The following is an 18,999-nucleotide window of genomic DNA, read 5'->3' on the forward strand; positions in this document are numbered from 1 at the left end:
CAGCCCATCAATGATTCTCTCATCACTGATGTTTCTCTCTCTCCCCCTCCCTTCCTCTCTCAGATCAAAAACATAAAAATAAAATAAAAACAAATAAAAATGAAACCACCTGAAAAAACAACAGTTCTAATTCGAGGAGGAGAACACTGCCGCCCGGGACACAGTGAGAGCGTGTCTCACTCAACTCACAGCGGCGGCTGCCACCGTGGTGCCTCCTGTCCAGGGGGCCACAGGCCGAGCGGCCGCCGCCCTGGCAGAGGCAGCTGCTGCCCGGGGCATCCAGTGCCGCCATGCCAGCTGTAAGTGGTCACGGAGTGCAGAGCCCGCCAGGGGTGCGGCCACCAGCACCCAGACCCAGGGCGAGTGTCCGGTCATGGCCCGCCCGGGGCACAGCAGGTGAACATCCGTGGTGCCTCAGGCCAGCGGCTCCGCTCTTGTAAGTTTTCCCAGGAAGAGTCCTGCCGACGCTGGAATAATCGGAAGGTGAGGGGCCAGGGTGCTGGCCACTGGGGCTCTCGACCGCATCCTTCCCAGCAGGTCCCCTTGGCGGACAGGGACCGACTTACCTCCAGGCGGGGGAGGGGGGGGGGTTGGCCAACCGGTACAGGGTCAGGTGACACCCCCTTGGAGTAAGTGCCAACCGTGCACCCAGCTAAGGGGCTAAGCAGTGGGGCGTCCCCCCTGGAGGGCCAGCAGGGCAGGAACGCGCAGGAGCTGGCCCGGCCCCTGCCCTGGCCCTCACCTTGTCTCCTGCTCAGGGCGGTTCAGTCTGGGTTTCTCCTGCCCGAGATGTGACCCCAGGGCCGCGTCTTGGCCAAAGCCCGGCTCCAAACCCCGGGCCAGAGTGCAGGGGCCAAGCTCTGAGCCGAGGCCTGCGGCGCCCCCTGCACCCCAACACACACCCGACCCCAGGACAAAAGAGAGGCGAGACCCACAGGAGGTGGAATTGCTTTTATTGGGGTGGGCGCCGCAGGCCCGCCCGTGGTCAGGTTAGTGTTCTGCCCTGAGGCAGCCGGAAGCCTGGCGCCTCCCCCACCGCCCACCCGGGTTAGTGGAACATGCAAAGCTGAGTCGGAGGGTGGGGGGGGGTGCCCCGAGGCCGGGGCTGGGCAGAGGAGGGTGGGCCCGGCTGGGCTGCTGAGTCAGCGCCGACAGTCCATCCAGCATCCCCGGGCCCAGCGCGGGGCTGAGCTCCCGGAGAGGCGGGCGGGCGGACAGCACCCTAGGCAGGACTCGAGGCCCAGGAGCCACGGGCCCGGAGAAAAGAGCCCGCAGAAGCCCCGTCTCGCCCCAGGCCGGGGCCCTTGGGGCCGGGTGTGCGAGGAGAACACAGAAGGCACTTTCTAGGAGCAGAGGCTGAAGGCAGAAGCCAGAGGCCTGGGGTCTCAGGAGAGGGGTCGGGGGCTGGGGGCCGGGGCTGGGGGCAGAGCCCAGGCAGCTGGCCCTGCAGGCTGGACCCTCATCTTCCCGTGGGGAAGGGGCTGCTCTGGACAGACTGGAAGAGACGGCTGACACAGGACCCGCTCCCTCCCCCCAAGGCCCACTGAGACAGCAGGTCAGTCCTGGACCAGATGAGAAAACGCCAGCCCCAGGGGCTCTGCCAGGGACGGGTGCCCCCTGCCCCGAGCAGCCAGGACTGGTGGCTGGTTGGTCGTTGGGCGGGGCCGGCCTACAGGGTGGGGGGACCTCCCTGGGGAGACCGGAGGGCTGGGCTGGGGGGCCCTGGACCCGGCAAGGCACCTGGCTGTGGTGAGTGGCAGGTAGAGAAGAAGGGTCGGGGGGTGGTCAGTGGGGTAGACCAGCCCTGTCCCCCAAGACACAGGGCTGCCTGGACGGCACGCACATTCACGTTAGTCTGGTCTTTTTGGTTAAACTTGAGGCACCGCTTGGAGGAAGACACCTTTAAACGTTACAGAAAGTAAGACTCAGCGCCTGGCAGGGAGCCTGGCCACATGCAGAGCGGGGTGGGGGGGGGCGAGGGGGGGGGGCGTCAGGCCGTGGCGGACTCGGGGCCCCCCAGGGAGGTGGCGGGCCCTGAGGCGTAGCGGCGGCCATAGCCGGAGGAGGAGTAGGAGGAGGAGGAGAAGGTCATGGAGAAGCCGGAGCCGGTGGCGTCGAAGCTGCCCCGGCGGGAGCCGGCGCGGGAGCCGGTGCGGGAGCCGGCGCGGGAGCCGGCGGTGGAGCCGGAGCCGCTGACGCTGTAGGGGCTGTAGTAGCCCTTGCTGGACTGGGCGGCCGCCTCCAGCAGCCGCAGCCCCGTGCCCTCCTCCACCATGCTGCGGTCCAGCGCGTCCTTGTAGGAGATCTTGAGCTTCGTCTTGGGGCAGGTGAGGTACTTGGAGTGGGCGCCCACGTCCCGCAGTTTCTGGGCCGTGCGGGCGTCCACGGTGCCGCGCTGCAGCGCCTCGTCCAGGGGCACGCGGCCGGGCGCGTCGGGCTCGATCAGGCCGCCCGTCAGGTACTGCACCTCCAGGAAGCGCTGGCCGGCCTCGTAGTACAGCCAGCCCTTCTTCAGGGCCTGGGCGGCCGACATCTTGGTCTTGGTGCGCGGGTCCTCGAAGCCGTGGAAGGCCTTCTGGGCCAGGTTGATGCGGTCCACCATGACCTTGTCCACCAGGCCCTTGCCGACGGCGTCGGCGACGGGGAAGCGCTCGCCGGTGCCGGGGTCGATGATGCCGCCGGTGCAGGCCTGCGCCTCGAGCAGCCGCTGCCCCGTGATGTTGTCCACCAGGTTGCGGTGCATGGCCTCCGTGATGGACACCTTCTCCAGCGTCTCCGTGTCCAGGATGCCGGCCACGGGGCCCGTCTCCTCGGTGGGGTCGGACCAGGAGGCCAGCTGGGTCCTGGAGGCGGCCGGGCTGATGGGGTAGGAGGAGGAGGACCCCACGGAGGACGAGCGGGAGCGGAAGCCGCCGGCGTTGCCCGAGAGCATGTCGGCGAACTCGGTGATGGAGAGCGTGCCGGCGCGGTACTGGTCCAGCACGGAGCGGTCGATGAGGTTCTTGGCGATGGCCTCGTCGATGTCGTACTGGCGGCCGGAGCGGCGGTCGATGATCACGGACTTGACCACGCCGTCCGAGGAGGAGATGGTGATCTCCTCCCACTCGCACTCCTGCTCCGACAGCTCCAGGTACGTCTGGTGGTCGATGAGGCCCTTGCGGTAGGCCTCGTTCACCGACATCTCCTTGCCCGTCTCGGGGTCCACGATGACCACGCGGCGCTTCCGCACCGAGGACTTGGAGGACGTCTTCCGCTCCCGCTTCTTCTCCTTCAGCGGCAGCAGGCGCAGGCCGGTCTGCGGGTCGGGCACGCAGCGCTCCATCAGCTGCAGGTACGTGAGGTTCTCCTCCGTGTTGGGGTCGAAGAAGCCCTTGGTGTCGTCCGAGGGGTCGGCCAGGATCTCGTTCATCTCCTCGTCGAAGAGGCCGCGCTGGTAGGCCACCTCCACGGGCAGCCGGTGGCTCTCCTCGGGGTCGATGATGCCGCCCGTGGCGATCTGGGCCTCCAGCAGGCGGATGCCGTGGTCCTTCAGGATGAGGCCCTTCTTCATGGCCTGGAAGAGGGAGATGAGCTTCCCGGTGTAGGGGTCCCTGTAGCCGGTGACCGCCCGCTCGGCCGCCAGCAGCTTGTCCTTGAACTCGGGGCCCACGATGCCCATGCGCACGGCCTCCTCCACGGTCAGCTTGAGCCCCTTGATGGGGTCGATGACGTAGCCGGTGGCCGCCTGCGCCTCCAGGAGCTCGAAGGCCGTGCCCGGGCGGATGATGCCCTTCTTCATGGCCTGGTACACCGACAGGCGCTCCTTGGTGGCGTCGACCAGCACGCCGGCGATGCAGCTGGTGCCCTCGAGGAACTTCTGCAGGGTCTTGGTGACCTCCTCCACGGAGGCCAGGCCGTCCTGCAGCCGCCGCGCCGTGGCCTCGTCCATGACCCGCGAGCGCACCAGCTCCTCCACGGTGATCTGCTTGCGCAGCCCTTGGAAGGTCAGCTTGCGGGCGTCCGAGAGCGGCAGGAGCAGCTGGCCGCTGCTGTCGTCGCGGCGGCAGCGCCGGAGCAGCTGCGTGTAGCTGAGGCGCTCGTCCGTGGAGGGGTCCAGGTAGGCGCGTACCTCGCTGGGCTCCGACAGCCGGTCGTGCGTGTCCTTGTTGAGGTAGCCGCGCTGGTAGGCCACCTCCAGCGGCAGGTGGAAGCCGAGCCGCGGGTCCACGACGCCGCCCGTCGCCAGCTGGGCGTCCAGCAGCCGCAGGGCCTCCTCGGCCGGGATCAGGTCCTTCTTCATGGCCTGGAAGAGCGAGATGAGCTGCTCCGTGTAGGGGTCACGGTAGCCGGTCACGGCCCGCTCGGCCGACAGCAGCCGGTCGTGCAGCTCGGGCCCCACCAGCCCCTTCCGCACGGCCTCGTCCACCGTCAGCCGCTCGCCCTTCAGGGGGTCCAGCAGGAAGCCCGTGGCCGCCTGGGCCTCCAGCAGCAGGCGGGCCGCCTCGGCGCTCAGCAGCCCCTTCTTGAGGGCCTGGTAGACGGTCAGCGTCTGCTGGGAGCCGGGCAGGTACACGCCGGCCACGCAGCCTGTGCCGTAGAGGAAGCGCCAGGCGGACTCGGCCTCGAGCACCTCGCGCAGGCTCTTGGTGCCTTCCCGGAGCAGGCGGCAGGCCTCGCGGGAGATGATGCGCGCCTCGTACAGGTCCTCGGCCGTGAGCCGGCGGCGCACGTAGTCGTAGGAGGCCAGGTTCTGCTGGCGGATGATCTCCGTCTTCTCGATGATCTCGATGATGATGATGATCATGCGCTCCTTGGTCACCCGGCCGGCCTGGAAGTCGGCCATCAGCTGGGTCCGCTGCTCCTCGGGGATCAGGTCCGACTGCATCACCTCCCACAGCGACATGGTGGAGCCACCGGCGCCGCCGCCGCCGCCGCCGCCCGGGATTTCAATCTGCGTCTCCTCGAAGGCCTTCCGGGTCTCCTCCTCCGTGTACACCTGTGTGGTCTCCACCACCTCCACCTTCTCCGCCCCCTTCAGCGGCAGCAGGCGCAGGCCGGTCTCGGGGTCGCGCACGCAGCGCTCCAGCAGCTGCAGGTAGGTGAGGTTCTCGTGCGTGTTGGGGTCGAAGAAGCCCTTGGTGTCGTCGCTGGGGTCGGCCAGGACGCGGTTCATCTCCTCGTCGAAGTAGCCGCGCTGGTAGGCCACCTCCACGGGCAGCCGGTGGCTGTGCACGGGGTCGATGATGCCGCCCGTGGCGATCTGGGCCTCCAGCAGGCGGATGCCGTGCTCCCGGAGGACCAGGCCCTTCTTCATGGCCTGGAAGAGGGAGATGGTGCTGCCCGAGTAGGGGTCCTTGTAGCCCGTCACGGCCTTCTCGGCAGACAGCAGCTTCTCGTGCAGCTCGGGGCCCACGACGCCCGCCTTCACGGCCTCGTGCACGTACAGCCGCTGGTTCCGCACGGGGTCCACCAGGAAGCCGGTGGCCGCCTGGGCCTCGAGCAGGAGCGTGGCCGTGCTGGGCCTGAGCAGGCCGCGCCGCATGGCCTCGTAGATGGTCACCTTCTCCTTGGAGCCCTCCAGGTAGACGCCGGCGAGGCAGCCGCTCCCCTGGAGGAGCGTCCGCACCGAGTCCACCTCCGACAGGTCCCTGACCGACGTCCTGCCGTCCCGGAGCTGCTCAAACTGGGCCTGGCTGAGCACCCCGGAGGCCAGGAGCTCGCTGGCCGGCACCGGGGCGCGGAGGCCGCTGAAGGAGAGCCGCTCCCGCCGCACGGTCTCCACCTCCTCCACGATGGTGACGACGATCTTGAGGATCTTGTCCACGGTGACCCTGCCCGTGCGGTACTGCTGCAGCAGCTCCCGCCGCTGCTCCTCCGTGAAGTACTCGGAGTGGATGAGCTCCCAGACCGTCACCGTCCGGCCCTGGAGGCTGCCCGCGGGGACCTCGACCGTGGCCTTCTCGAAGGCCTCGCGGGCCTGGGGCTCGGAGTAGAGCTCGTCCCGCCGGGCCCGGGCGGCCTCCTCCGAGAGCGGCAGCAGGCTCAGCCCTGTCAGCGGGTCGGGCCGGCACTGCTGCTGCAGCTGGCCGTAGGTGGCCGGCTCCCGCGTCCGGGGGTCGACGTAGGTCTTGGCCTCGTCCCTGGACCCTTTCAGGGTTTTGCGGGTGTCCTTGTCCAGGAAGCCCCGGGTGTAGGCCACGTCCAGGGGCACGCGGTGGCTCTTGCTGGGGTCCACGATGCCGCCCGTGGACAGCTGGGCGTCCAGCAGACGGAGGCCCTGCTCCCTGGGGATGAGGCCCTTCTTCAGGGCCTGGAACAGGGAGACGCTCTGCCCCGAGTACGGGTCCTTGTAGCCCGTCACGGCCTTCTCGGCTGACAGCAGCTTCTCGTGCAGCTCGGGCCCCACCAGGCTGGCGCGCACGGCCTCGTCCACGGTCAGCCGGGCGCTGGTGGCGGGGTCGATGATGTGCCCGGTGCCGGCCTGCGCCTCCAGCAGGGCCACGGCCGCCTCCGGCTGCAGCAGGTCTCTCTTCAGGGCCTCGTAGAGGCTCATCTTCTGCCCCGCCTCTTCCAGCCACACGCCCGCGATGACGTCGCTGCCCCGCAGGGCCTGCCGCACGGCGTCCAGCTCCGCGACCTCGCGCACCGAGCGCTCGCCCTGCTGCAGCTGGCGGAAGAGGTCGCGGTTGATGACCCTGCTCTCCAGCAGCTCGGCGGCGGGGACCAGGGCGCGCAGGCCCTCGAAGCACAGCTGTCCCTTCTGCTCGTGCTCCTCGACCACGGTGATGATGATCTTGATGATCTTCTCCACGGTGACCTTGCCCGTGCGGAACTGGCGGAGCAGGTCCCGCCGCTGCTCGGCCGTGAAGTACTCGGAGTTGATGATCTCCCAGATGGTGACCGTCCGGCCCTGGAAGCTGCCGAACGGGGCCGAGATGGTGGCTTTCTTGAACACGTCCCGGGCCTCCGAGTCGGTGTAGACCAGCTCGCCGCCCTTGGCAGCCTGATCGGTGAGCGGCAGCAGGCGCAGGCCGGTCTCGGGGTCCTCCACGCAGCGCTCCAGCAGCTGCAGGTAGGTGAGGTTCTCGTGCGTGTTGGGGTCAAAGAAGCCCTTGGTGTCGTCGCTGGGGTCGGCCAGGACGCGGTTCATCTCCTCGTCGAAGTAGCCGCGCTGGTAGGCCACCTCCACGGGCACGCGGTGGCTGTGCACGGGGTCGATGATGCCGCCCGTGGCGATCTGGGCCTCCAGCAGGCGGATGCCGTGGTCCCGGACGATCAGGTCTTTCTTCATGGCCTGGAAGAGGGAGATCTGCTCCCCGGTGTAGGGGTCCTTGTAGCCGGTGACCGCCCGCTCGGCCGACAGCAGCTTGTGGTGCAGCTCGGGGCCCACCAGGCCCTCCTTCACGGCCTCGTTGACCGTCAGCCGCCGGTTGCGCACGGGGTCGAGGAGGAAGCCCGAGGCCGCCTGGGCCTCCAGCAGGATGAGGGCGGTGCCCGGGCTCAGCAGCTGCCTCTGCAGGGCCGCGTACACGCTCAGCTTCTCGCGGGCGGGCTCCAGCAGCAGGCCGGCAATGCTGCTGCGGCCCTGCAGGTAGCGGCGCACGTCCTCCCGCTGGGCCAGCTCGGCCACCGTGGTGCGGCCCTGCGCCAGCCGCTGCAGCTCCTCGGGGCGCAGGATGCCCACGTCCTGCAGCCGCTGGGCCGGCACCTTCCGCCGCAGCCCGTCAAAGGCGAACTCGGGCTCCGCCTCCGCGGCCGGGCCGTCGGGCGCCTCCCGGCCGTTGGGCAGGGTCTTGGCGGCCGCGGCCTGCGAGGCCACCATCTCCTGGGAGTGGGCCAGCGCGGCCCGGTGCTCCTCCTCCAGCCGCTGCAGCCGCTCCCGCAGCTTCCGGTTCTCCTCGGCCAGCAGCTTCTCCTGCGCCTGCCGCTGCTGCTCCAGGCGCTGCAGCTCCTCCTGCTTGCGCCGCACGCCCTCCTCGGCCTCGCGCTGCCGCCGCCGGGCCTCCTCCATGCTGGCCACCAGCTGCTGCTTCTCCTGCTCCATCTGCTGCTGCTGCCGCTGCTGCTCCTCCCGCAGCGTCTCCGCCTTGGCCACCTCGTCCCGGAACAGCCGCTCCAGCTCGGCCTTCTCCTGCTCGATGAGGTGCTCCCGCTGCAGCAGGCTGTCCTTCTCCGAGAGGTAGGTCTGCTGCAGGGCCTGGGTCTCCTGCAGCAGCTGCTCCTGCTGCACCGTCTGCATCTGCGGAGGGAGAGGGGGTTAAGGGACCTCGGCCCGGGAGCCCCCCACCCAGCCCGCCCCTGAGCGGGAGGGGCCGGTACCTCCTCCGACTTGAGCTGGAGCAGCCTGGCCTCCTGCTTGAGCTTCTCCTTCTCGCGCTCCAGCTCGGCGATAGCCTCCCGCAGGCGCCCGGCGTCCTGGTCGCTCTGCTGCCGCTGGATCTCCAGCGTCTGCACCAGAGTCACCTTCTCCTGCGTGGCGAGCTCCGTGCGGTGCAGCTTCTCCCCGATCTCCTCCGCCTGCTTCCGGAAGCGCTGGGCGTCCTCCTCCGCGCGGGCCTGCGCCCGGCTCATCTCGGCCACGCGCAGCTTCAGGCGCTCGGCCTCGGCGCTCATCTCCAGCTGTCGCTGCCGCTCGGCCTCCAGGGTCCGCTGGAAGCCCTGCGTCTCCTGCGCCAGCTGCTGCTCCATCTGCGCCTTGTCCTCCTGCAGGCGCCGGGCCTGCTCCTGCGCCAGCTCCTTCTGCTGCTGCAGCAGCTCGGCCTCGGCCTTGAGCCGCGTGGCCTCCTGCACCGCCTGCATCTTCTCCTTGAGCATCTTCTCGGCCAGCGCCCGCTGCTGCGCCAGGTCCTCCTCCGCCAGCTGCCGCAGCCGCGCCGCCTCCTGGGCCGCCACGCTCAGCCGCGCCGCCTCCTCCGCCACCTGCTTCATCTTCTCGGCCTCCTCCTCCAGGAAGCGCTGCGTGTTGTCCTTGTCGCGCAGGATGAGCGCGCGGTTTTCGGCCTCGATCCGCGCCTTGAGCTTGCCCAGCTCCTCCATCTGCACGCGCACCGAGAAGAGCTCCTCCTCCACCTGGCTGCGCTGGCGCGCCGCCTCCGTCACCTCCGCCTTCAGCCGCTGCAGCTCCTCGTCCAGGATGCCCTTCTGGTGGTCAGTCTCCTCCAGCTGCAGCCGCAGCGTCGTCAGCTCCTGCTCCACCTGCGCCTTCTGCCGCAGCGTCTGCTCCGCGAACTTCTTGTGCTTCTCCATCTCCGCGTCGGCCGCCTGCTTCTGCCGCAGGGCTGCCTGCTCCGCCTGCGCCCGCCGCTTCGCCTCCTGCTCGGCTTCCTTCCGCAGCTTCTCCGCGGAGGCCTGTGCCTGCGCCCGGGCCTGCGCCTCTTGCTCCGCCGACTGCTTCAGCCGCTCCGCCTCCTCCACCTGCAGGCGGGACTGCGCCGCTTCCCGCTCGGCCTGCTCCCGCGCCTCCTCGGCCTCTTCCGCGGCCCGCCGTGCGGCCTCTGCCTCGCCGCGCAGCCGCTCCAGCACGCTCTGCTCCTGCTGCAGCGTCTGCTGCAGCTCCTGCTCCTTCTGCTGCACCGCAAACACGTGCGCCTTCTCCTCCGCCTGCAGCCGCTTCTGCGCAGCCTCCTGGGCCAGCTGCAGCTGACGCGCCGACTCCTGCTCCGCGCGCTCGCGCAGGCGCCGCGCCTCCTCCACCTTGGCCTTGAGCCGCTCCACTTCCTCCAGCGCCGCTTTACGTTGCCGCGCCGCCTCCTCCTCCGCCGCCAGGCTCTTCTGCACACGCTCCTCCGCCTCGCGGCGCCGCTGCTCCTCCTCGGCCGCCAGCTGCCGCTGCCGCGTGGCCTCCAGCTCTGCTTGCTCCTTGCTGCGCTGCGTGTCCTCCGCGTTGCTGCGGATGCGCACCAGCTCCAGCTCCAGCTCCGCCTTGCCGGCGGCCGCGCGCTCGAAGCTCGCCTTCAGGGCCAGGATCTCTTCCTCCACCTGCCGCCGCTGCCGCAGCGTGTCCTCCACCAGCCCCTTCTGCCTCTCCAGCTCGCTCTCCGAGGCCTTGCGCAGCTGAGCCAGCCGCTCCTCAATGTCCGCCTTGTGCTGGGCCGCCTGCTCCTCCAGCCGCCGCCGGTGGAAGGCCTCGTCCTCCGCCAGCCGCCGCAGGCGCTCGTTTTCCGCTTCCTTCTCCTTCAGCGCGATCTCTGCCTCCGTCTTGAGCCGCGCGGCCTCGGTGATGGTGGCCAGCTTCTCGGTGAGCACGCGCTCCGCCTCCGCCCGCTGCCGCGCAGCGTCTTCTTCCGCCAGCTGCCGCTGCCGCTTGGCCTCCTCCGCCAGGGCGCGCAAGCGGGCGGCCTCCTCCGCCAACTCCCGGAACCGCCCGGCCTCGGCTTCCAGCCGCTGCTTCGACTTCTCGTTGGTGGAGCGCGACTCCTCCTCGGCTCGGGCCTTACTGGCCAGCAGCACCTCCATCTCTGCGCGCACCTTGGCCAGCTCTGCCTCCAGTTCCTGGCGCTTCTGCTTGGCCTCGGCCGCCTCGCGCTGCAGCCGCCCCAGCTCCTCCTCCAGCAGCAGCCGCTGCTGCTCCCCCTGCTCGGTCTCGGCCCGCAGCCGGATAAGCTCCTGCTCCGCGGCCAGGCGCTGCTGGGCAGTGCCCTCCGCCAGCTGCCGCTGCTTCTCCAGCTCCTGCTCGGCCAGCTCCCGCTGCCGCACCGCCTGCTCCTCCGCCTTGCCCCGCCGCCGCGCCTCGCGCTCTGCCTCCTCCTTCTGCTTCTCCGCCTCGGCCTGCGCCAGGCTCTTCTGCTGCGCCACCTCTTCCGCCTGCAGCCGCAGCCGCAGGGCCTCGTTGGCCTTCAGCTGCCAGCGCTCCAGCTCCCTCTCGGCCTCCTCCCGGGCGCGCTCCGCCTCGGCCTGCTGCTGGGCGTGCCGCTCGGCCTCCTCGCGCAGCTGCGTCACGGTGACGTGCTCCTCCTGGAGGGTGCGCTCCAGCTGGGCCGTCTTCTCCGCGAAGGAGGCCCGCTTGCTCTGCAGTTCCGCGGCGGCGCTGCGCTGGGCCGTCTCCAGGGCCACCTGTACCTGGCGGGCCCGCTCGGCCTCCGCCTGCCGCAGACGGCGATCCGCCTCCTCCGCCTGCAGCCGCAGCTCCTCCAGCGCCTGCAGGGCCCGCTGCTTCTCCCGGGCGGCCTCCGCCTCCGCCTTCACGCGCAGGGCCAGCTCGGCCTCCGCCTGCCGCTTGCGCTGGGTCTCTTCCTGCACCTGCCGCCGCAAGCGCTCCGCCTCCTCCTGCGCCTGTCGCTTCTGCGCCTCGGCCTCCTCCGCCCGCGCCCGCAGGGCCTGGAGCTCGCCCTCCGCCCCGCTGCGCTGGCGCTCCGTGGTCTCCAGCTGCAGGCGCACCACCCGGATCTCCTCCTCGATGCGCACACGGCTGCGCTCGGCCTCCTCCGCCTGCTGGGCCTTGGCCTGGATCTCGGCCTCCGAGCTCTGCCGCAGGTGCTGCAGCTCCTCCTGGATGCTGCGCTTCTGCTGCTGCGCGTCCACCGCGGCCTCCTCGCGCCGCACCACCTCCTCCTGCATGCGCCGCTGCAGCTCCTGGGCCTCCCGCTCGGCCTGCGCCTTGGCCTGCGCATGTGTCTCCGCCAGCTGCCGCTGCTGCTCCAGCGCGGCCTCCACCTCCGCCAGGCGCTCCCGCTCCTCTGCCCGCTGCTGCTCGGCCAACCTCTGTGGCCGCGGCAGAGAGAGGGAGAGAACCAGAGAGAGAGTGAGTGCGAGCCTGGCGCGCAGGGGACACGGCACCACCACAGTCCACGCGGACAGCAGGATGGGGGATGAGGGAGACAGAGGTCACAGCCCGGTGCGGGAGGGAGCGTGCACCCGCCCGGGACACTCAGGGCAGCGAGCGCAGCCAGCCCCACAGTGCTCACCAGCCCCTCTTCCCTCAAACAGGCGACGAGACAGACGAGAGAAAGAGCGAAGCAGGAGGCTCGCAGGCCCTGAGCTGCACCACCACCAGCCCTGCCTGAGCATGTGAACGCGTGACACGACCCCAAGGTGGCCACGCGGGGCAGCGGTGCCCACCGCGGCAGCTCAGAAGGACGCAAACGCCTACAGCTGACCACAGAGGAGGCTGCAGGTGGACCAACGGCGAGGCCACCAGGAGGAGCGGGAGAGCTGGTACCCCCCTGCCCTTGCCCAAGTACACCCCTGCCCGGCCCGCCACCAGCACCCCAGCTCTTCCAGAGCAGCTGCCGCGAGGAGTGAGGAACGGCGACGTGGGCTCCCGAGGAAGAACCCGAAGGAGAGCCGGTGGGGCAGGCGCAAACGCAGAGGAGGAGGTTGAGGCGGAGGAGGAGGTGCCAGCCACCGTGGAGAGCAGGCCGAGCGCAGAGGGGGGCGCTGGCGGCAGCAGGGAGTGGGGGGCTGAGCTAAGTGATGACCCCCGAGCTCCCCGGGCTGCGTCTGGGCAGCAGGAGCCCCAACCCCAGGCCTACCTCCTCCTCCTCCATGCGCCGCAGCGTCTCGCTGAGGAACTTGATGTACTGGCTCGTCAGCATGGTCAGCTCGCTGTAGCGTGTGCGAAGGTCCACGTACTGGGGGCAGGAGGGGGGCAGCCAGGGTCAGCCCCGCTGAGCCACCCGGCCACGCCCCCGCCCTGGCCACGCCCCCGCCCCGGCCACGCCCTCCGCCACTCGGCCACGCCCTCCGCCTCACCTCCTGGATGACGCTCTCAGACCCTGACTGGACCTTCGGCTTCTTGGCCGGAGAGGCCACCGGCTCCAGCTGCGCCTTGTACGTGATCAGCTGGAGCTCATAGTCCTGCGGGGAGACACCGTGAGCCGCCGGCTCGCCCCGCCCCCGCCCTGACAGCTAGGCCTGTGCTTGGGGCCCCCCTGAGGGTTCAGGCCCCAGGACCCCAGCCTGGCGGGGTGGCAGGAGGCAAAAGCCTCACTTTTGAAAAAAGAAAAATTATTTTTAATTGGTTTTAGGGAGAGAGAAACATCAATGATGAGAGAGAATCATTGATCAGCTGCCTCCTGCACGCCCCCACCCCACTGGGATCAAGCCCGCAACCCAGGCCTGTGCCCTGACCGGGAATCGAACTGTGACCTCCTGGTTCGTAGGTCGACGCTCACCCCCTCGGCCGTGCTGGCCGGACAGAGCCTCACCTTGATGGCGTTGATGTACTGCTTGGCAAACCGCTGGCACTCCTCCACCTTCTCTCCGTGGCGCTCAACTTCCTCCAACAGCGCCTGGGGGGCCGAGGGGTGGTCAGCACCGGCCATGCCCGCCCGGCCCCTGCCCACCCGGCTCCAGCCACACTGGCCCCGGCCTACCTTCTCCTGCCGCAGCTGCTCCCGCACGGCCCGGCTGTTGGCCAGCGGCAAGGCCTGGATCTGCTCCTGCCGCTGCTTGGCGTCCTGCAGCCAGGCGCCCAGCGGGTCGGCGCTCTCCCGGTAGTACCGCAGCTGCCGGCCCAGCTGCTCCAGCTCCCGCTGCCGCAGGTCATTCTGGGCCAGCACAGCCTGCCAGCGCTCCAGCAGCTGGGCCACCCGCTCGCGCCAGCGCTCCACCTCCACGTCCCGCTCCCCGTGCCGCTGCTGCAGCCGCTCCCCCACCTCCTGCGCCCCCCGCAGTTCGTCCCGCAGGGCGTCGAACACGGGCTGCTGCGCCTCCGCCTGGGCCCGCAGCTTCTGTTGGGGAGAGAGGGGCGGTGCTGCTTCAGCCCGAGGCCCTGCGGCTGGCCCCCCCGGGGTTCCCCGCCAGGAGCTGTTCTGACGGTGGTACCTTGAGCGCGGCCTTGGTGGCCTCGAGCTCGGGGAGGGTGGAGGGCACGGCCTGGGCCTCCTTGAGCTGCTCCTCGTGGCCCCGGAGCACCTCCTCGGCGCCCTGTGTGCTGCGGATCACCAGGCTGATAGTCTTGAGCCTGGGGGAGAGCGGGTTCAGAGCCGGGGTGGGGGCGGGCTCCCGGTAGGATCAAGGGGAGAGTGCTCGGGGCCGGGGGTACGGATGCCTGCGCTGCCGTGGAGGCCGTGCTGGCCGGACGGGGAGCTCACACCTGTGGCCTGGGGGCTCTCGGCCTTCCCGCCCAGGCTGGGGAGAGGGACATGTCAGCCTCAGCGAAGAAACAGTGGGTAACGCCCGCCCGGCAGGCGTGGCTCAGGGGTTGAGCGTCAACCTATGAACCAGGTTACAGTTCAATTCCGTTCAGGGCACAGGCCCGGGTTGCGGGCTCGATCCCCGGGGTGGGGCGTGCGGGAGGCAGTCGATCGAGGATTCTCTCTCATCACTGGTGTTTCTATCTCTCTCCCTCTCCCTTCCTCTCTGAAGTAAATAAAAATATAAAATAAGAAGAAAGAAAGACAGGGTGGGTGAGGGTAGGCATGCTGCCACAATATTGAAGGGACTAAGAAACGACATGTCGGAAACAAGGATGTGGGACCGGGGCCGGATGTGGACGGTGAGTCCGAGGTGGGACGGAGGAGGGGGGGTCCTCACTCCTTGTGAGAGAAGCAGCGAACCCCGTGGTGTGCAGGCTGATGAGCCCGAGGACAGAAGGGGGCCCTGGGCTGGGGGACGAGGCTGGCGGGAGGACAGGCCAGGAGGGCTCGGCATTCCCCGGGGCACTGGGGCTGCGGGGGTGGGAGTCAGGACGTGGGAGGCAGGTCCCCCATAAGGACCTCCGCATGGGCCCCTCCCACAGCCACAGTCCCACCCCCTGCCTACCCGCCCCGTCCACACCCAAGGAGCCACGTGAGGTGGCTGGTGCCCCCACAAACCTCACTTGCCAAGGGTCACCTCCCCTGTGGGCCTTCCTCACCCTCATGGGCTCCACACTTTCCTCAGACACCCCCAGCTCCTGACATCACATGGGTGGGGTCCCCCCAAGTCCTCACTCCCGCAGTCCCCCACCTCAGGGAGCACCCCTCTCAGCCCGGGTCCAGTCATCAGGAAGTCCCGCCTTCAAGGCTCAGGGCTGACCCCCTCTCTCCACATCCACCTTGGTCCACACCCACCACCTCCATTTTGTTTGTTTACCCTCATCCGAGGATATCTTCCCATTGATTTAGAGAGAGTGGAAGAGAGGGAAAGACAGAGACATCGATGTGAGAGATAAACACCCACTGGTTGCCTGCTGCACGCGCCCTGACGGGGGTCCTGGCTGGAGAGGAGCCCGCAGCCAAGGTACAGGCCCTTGACCAGAATCGAGCCTGGGACCCTTCAGTCCGCAGGCCGACCCTCTATCCACTGAGCTGCACGACCCCTTGGCACACCCCTCCACAGACCCCCCCGCCCGTCAGCCTGTCCTGCGCCCACATGGGGGGTCCGGCCGCCTCTGCCCAGCGCCCTCCCAGGTCAGGCCCTCGGGTGCCTCGCCGACCGGTGCACTCACTTCTCCAGGTAAATGGCCGAGAGGCTGCGGACCTGCTCCAGCTTGACCAGGGTCAGCTCCAGCTCCGAGCGCAGTGTGGGGGCGGCCGGGGAGGGCTCAGGCAGGGCCAGGACCTTCTCCGCCTCCTCCGAGAGCCGGGCAACCCCCTTGCCCAGCCCTTCCACCTCCGCCTGTGCTTTCTGAGGAAGTGAGGAGTGGAGATGAGCTGCGCACGGAACCCAGACACACACCCCGGGAGTCCCAGGGGGAGGGGAGGGGAGGGGAGGGGGGGGCCGGCGCCTGCCTGCTGCTCGGCGATGCGCTGGGCACACTCCCGCGCCGGCTCCTTGTCCAGCGGCAGCCGCAGGCGGTGCACGGTGCGCGTCTCGCAGGCCTCCAGCTGCAGCCGGATGTCCTTGAGCTCGGAGATGCAGCGCTGGCAGCGGGACTCCTCTTGCTCACCTGGGGACACGACCTGCTCAGACGCTGCCCGGCTGTCCGTCCGCCTGCCCACCCGCCTGCTCGGGCCACAAGCCTACCCTGCTCCAGGCTCTGCAGCAGCTGCTGGTAGTGGCGGCTGCAGGAGCTGTACTCGCGCTCAGCCTGCAGCCGGTCCTCGGGCCCGAAGTTGCCGGCGTCCTGGCTGTCCCGCAGGAAGGCCTGGTAGTGCAGCTCCAGGTTGCGCAGGGCCTGGCGCTGCTCTTCCGGCTTCAGCGTGCGGAACTGCGGGGGGCAGGGGGAGGGCACAGGTTGCTGAGCACATGGGGCAGGCCCGGGTGGAAGCCCCCGCCCCCCACGCCCCCGTGGCCCGTCCTACCGTGACCAGGGACCAGGAGCGGATGAGCTGCAGGTCCCGGCTGAGGCTCTGCCACGCCAGGAGGCTCTTCATGTCCACGTGCAGCTGGTGCCACAGCGTGACCAGCGCCTGGTGCTGGGCCTCCAGCCTGGCAGGTCAGGTTCGGTCAGAGGTGCCAGGTACCCGCCCATCCCGCCACCTGCTCCAGCAGCCAGACCCCAGGCACCCGCCCACCCCGCCACCCGCCCCAGCAGCCAGACCCAGGCACCCACCTGGCCACGGCCTCCTGGGCCTCCGGGTTGGGTGGGGGCACGAGGAAGCACACGGAGGGCACGGCGGCCTCGGAGCCAGAGCTGCTGACCACCTTCCAGTGGGACGGCTGCACGGGGCCCACCAGCTGGCACTCGTCACCCTTGTGCACGGTCACCTGGGCAGCCGGAGCGGTCAGTGCGGCCACGCCCCCCCCAGCCGGGCCCCTCAGCCACGCCCTCCACGGGCGCCCCCGCCTCACCTCCACCTGCTTGTAGTCGCACACGGCCAGCAGCGGCACGCGGCCCCGCACGGGATGGGCCGGGTTGCGGGGCTTCAGCTGCACGATGGCCTTGGCGCGCTTGGCAAGGCCTGACAGGTGCCCCCTGTACTCGGTCAGCTGGTCCTTCTCGTCCTGCAGGGGAGGGGGAGGGGCCGCTCAGAGACCGTCGCCCCGCGTCCAGGCAGCAGGTGCCCAGGGGACGGTCCGTGAGGCCACACCCACACCGTGCAACGAGCCGGCGCGCTGGGCACTGCCACCCTGAGACGAGGGTCCTTTCCCTGCCCGGGGAGGGGCCAGGCACGTGGAAACGGGACACGTGACCGAGGCAGGGCCCCAGGCGTGGCCTCCAGGGCTCCCACTGAAGCTCCTTCCTTCCTGGCCAGCACAGATGCCCAGGTCACACACTGCATCCTCCAGGGCACGGGCCCAGCTGCACCCTGGTCCCCAAACATCCTGTCTCCTCTCCCCCCTCCCTCCCCTGGCAGGTCACCCCCTCCTCCCGTTCCATTCAGCCCTCCAAGGGGCCAAACCCACCAAGGACTGTCCAGGGGTTCAGGTCAGGAGTCCACCTGGAGCTGCCTGCATCTCTCTCCTCTCCCCTCCCCCCAGCACTCCCAGAAGCCAGGGCCCCTCCTGGGTGCCCCACCCCAGCCCAGGGCATGCCGCCTCTGCCCGCCTCGGCCCTTCACTGTGCCTGCCCCTTAGGCATCAGGCCGAGATGCCCAAGGACCACGTTCGGGGAAAGGGCTGCAGCAGAGCAGCTGCCCAGGGGTCCCGAGGGGGCAGGGTTCCGCCCAGCTCTGGCCAGACACCTGCTACCACCGTGCCCGCTGCCAGCCTTGTCCCCCACACCCATCCCATGTGCTGACGGCCCCATCGGGCCCTCCACTCCCAGAGGGACCTTCCCAAAGCACCACCCCGCCCCTGGAGCCCGCTCCGCCCTGCTGCCCCCCCCCCCCACCTGCGCCGCCCTCTCACCTGGGCATCCTGCAGCAGGTCCTCGAGGCGCGTGACGGTGATGGAGCGGTCGCAGGTGTACTTCCTGCGCAGCGTCTCCTGCAGCTTCCGCAGCTGCTCCTCGGCCTCCCGCACGTCTGAGAAAAACTACAGCGGGCAGGGGTCAGGCCGGGCTCGGGCCGGGGCGGTGCAGGGGCTGGGGGGGGGGGGCATGCCCCAGTGGTGGTCGAGGGGCTCCGGGGACACGGCCCTGAGCGGGTGTGGTGGGCTCACCTGGAAGTAGGCGGTGTTCTCCTTCAGGTGCGCCTCCACGCAGCAGCACAGCTGTAGCATCCAGCTCCACTGGGTCTGCAGGGCCGCCTGGAAGGACTGTGCACGGGTCCCTGTCAGCCCCAGCCCTGGCCCTGCCACCCAGAGCCCACAGCCCTGGGGCCCACAGCCCTGGTGCCTGCAGCCCTGTCCCTCAGCCTGGGACCCTGAGCCCCCAGTCCCTGCAGCCCTGGTCCCCTCAGCCCCTGTCCCTGCAGCCCTGTCCCTCAGCCCCTGTCCCTCAGCCCTGGTCCTCTTAGCCCTGGTCCCCTCAGCCCTGGTCCCCTCAGCCCTGGTCCCCTCAGCCCTGGTCCCCTGCAGCCCTGTCCCTCAGCCCTGTCCCTCAGCCCTGTCCCTCAGCCCTGGTCCCCTGCAGCCCTGTCCCTCAGCCCTGGTCCCCTCAGCCCTGGTCCCCTCAGCCCTGGTCCCCTCAGCCCTGTCCCTCAGCCCTGGTCCCCTCAGCCCTGGTCCCCTCAGCCCTGGTCCCCTGCAGCCCTGTCCCTCAGCCCTGGTCCTCTTAGCCCCTGTCCCTCAGCCCTGGTCCCCTGCAGCCCTGGTCCCCTCAGCCCTGGTCCCCTCAGCCCTGGTCCCCTCAGCCCTGTCCCTCAGCCCTGGTCCCCTCAGCCCTGGTCCCCTCAGCCCTGGTCCCCTCAGCCCTGGTTCCCTGAGCCCCTGTCCCTCAGCCCTGGTCCCCTCAGCCCTGGTCCCCTCAGCCCTGGTCCCCTCAGCCCTGGTCCCCTCAGCCCTGGTCCTCTTAGCCCTGTCCCTCAGCCCTGGTCCCCTCAGCCCTGGTCCCCTCAGCCCTGGTTCCCTGAGCCCCTGTCCCTCAGCCCTGGTCCCCTCAGCCCTGGTCCCCTCAGCCCTGGTCCCCTCAGCCCTGGTCCTCTTAGCCCTGTCCCTCAGCCCTGGTCCCCTCAGCCCTGTCCCTCAGCCCTGGTCCCCTCAGCCCTGGTCCCCTCAGCCCTGGTCCCCTCAGCCCTGGTCCCCTCAGCCCTGGTCCCCTCAGCCCTGTCCCTCAGCCCTGGTCCCCTCAGCCCTGTCCCTCAGCCCTGTCCCTGCAGCCCTGTCCCTCAGCCC

General features: G+C 69.8%; 2 protein-coding genes across 22 annotated transcripts in view; one reads left to right on the forward strand and one right to left on the reverse strand.

Annotated features, from left to right (window-relative positions):
• GPAA1 (glycosylphosphatidylinositol anchor attachment 1) overlaps nucleotides 1-18,999 on the forward strand; it is a 139,664-nt gene that overhangs the window by 19,000 nt on the left and 101,665 nt on the right. The window lies entirely within an intron of this gene.
• PLEC (plectin) overlaps nucleotides 937-18,999 on the reverse strand; it is a 57,099-nt gene continuing 39,036 nt past the window's right edge. For 19 of the 20 annotated variants that reach the window (XM_059672507.1, XM_059672506.1, XM_059672517.1 and 16 more), the window contains 15 exons: nucleotides 17,887-17,982; nucleotides 17,635-17,760; nucleotides 16,636-16,788; nucleotides 16,397-16,551; nucleotides 16,146-16,272; nucleotides 15,868-16,051; nucleotides 15,633-15,790; nucleotides 15,350-15,528; nucleotides 13,744-13,882; nucleotides 13,293-13,649; nucleotides 13,125-13,208; nucleotides 12,670-12,774; nucleotides 12,450-12,548; nucleotides 8,299-11,679; nucleotides 937-8,218 (listed from right to left, as the gene is read on the reverse strand). In XM_059672507.1, the coding sequence (XP_059528490.1) occupies nucleotides 1,991-8,218; nucleotides 8,299-11,679; nucleotides 12,450-12,548; nucleotides 12,670-12,774; nucleotides 13,125-13,208; nucleotides 13,293-13,649; nucleotides 13,744-13,882; nucleotides 15,350-15,528; nucleotides 15,633-15,790; nucleotides 15,868-16,051; nucleotides 16,146-16,272; nucleotides 16,397-16,551; nucleotides 16,636-16,788; nucleotides 17,635-17,760; nucleotides 17,887-17,982 (11,571 nt within the window). In that variant the 3' untranslated portion in view covers nucleotides 937-1,990. The remainder of the gene's footprint in view (nucleotides 8,219-8,298; nucleotides 11,680-12,449; nucleotides 12,549-12,669; nucleotides 12,775-13,124; nucleotides 13,209-13,292; nucleotides 13,650-13,743; nucleotides 13,883-15,349; nucleotides 15,529-15,632; nucleotides 15,791-15,867; nucleotides 16,052-16,145; nucleotides 16,273-16,396; nucleotides 16,552-16,635; nucleotides 16,789-17,634; nucleotides 17,761-17,886; nucleotides 17,983-18,999) is intronic. The other variant, XM_059672524.1, reaches the window with a different exon arrangement.

This window comes from Myotis daubentonii, chromosome 17 (assembly GCF_963259705.1).
Source record: "Myotis daubentonii chromosome 17, mMyoDau2.1, whole genome shotgun sequence".
In the NCBI taxonomy this organism is placed as follows: Eukaryota; Metazoa; Chordata; class Mammalia; order Chiroptera; family Vespertilionidae; genus Myotis; species Myotis daubentonii.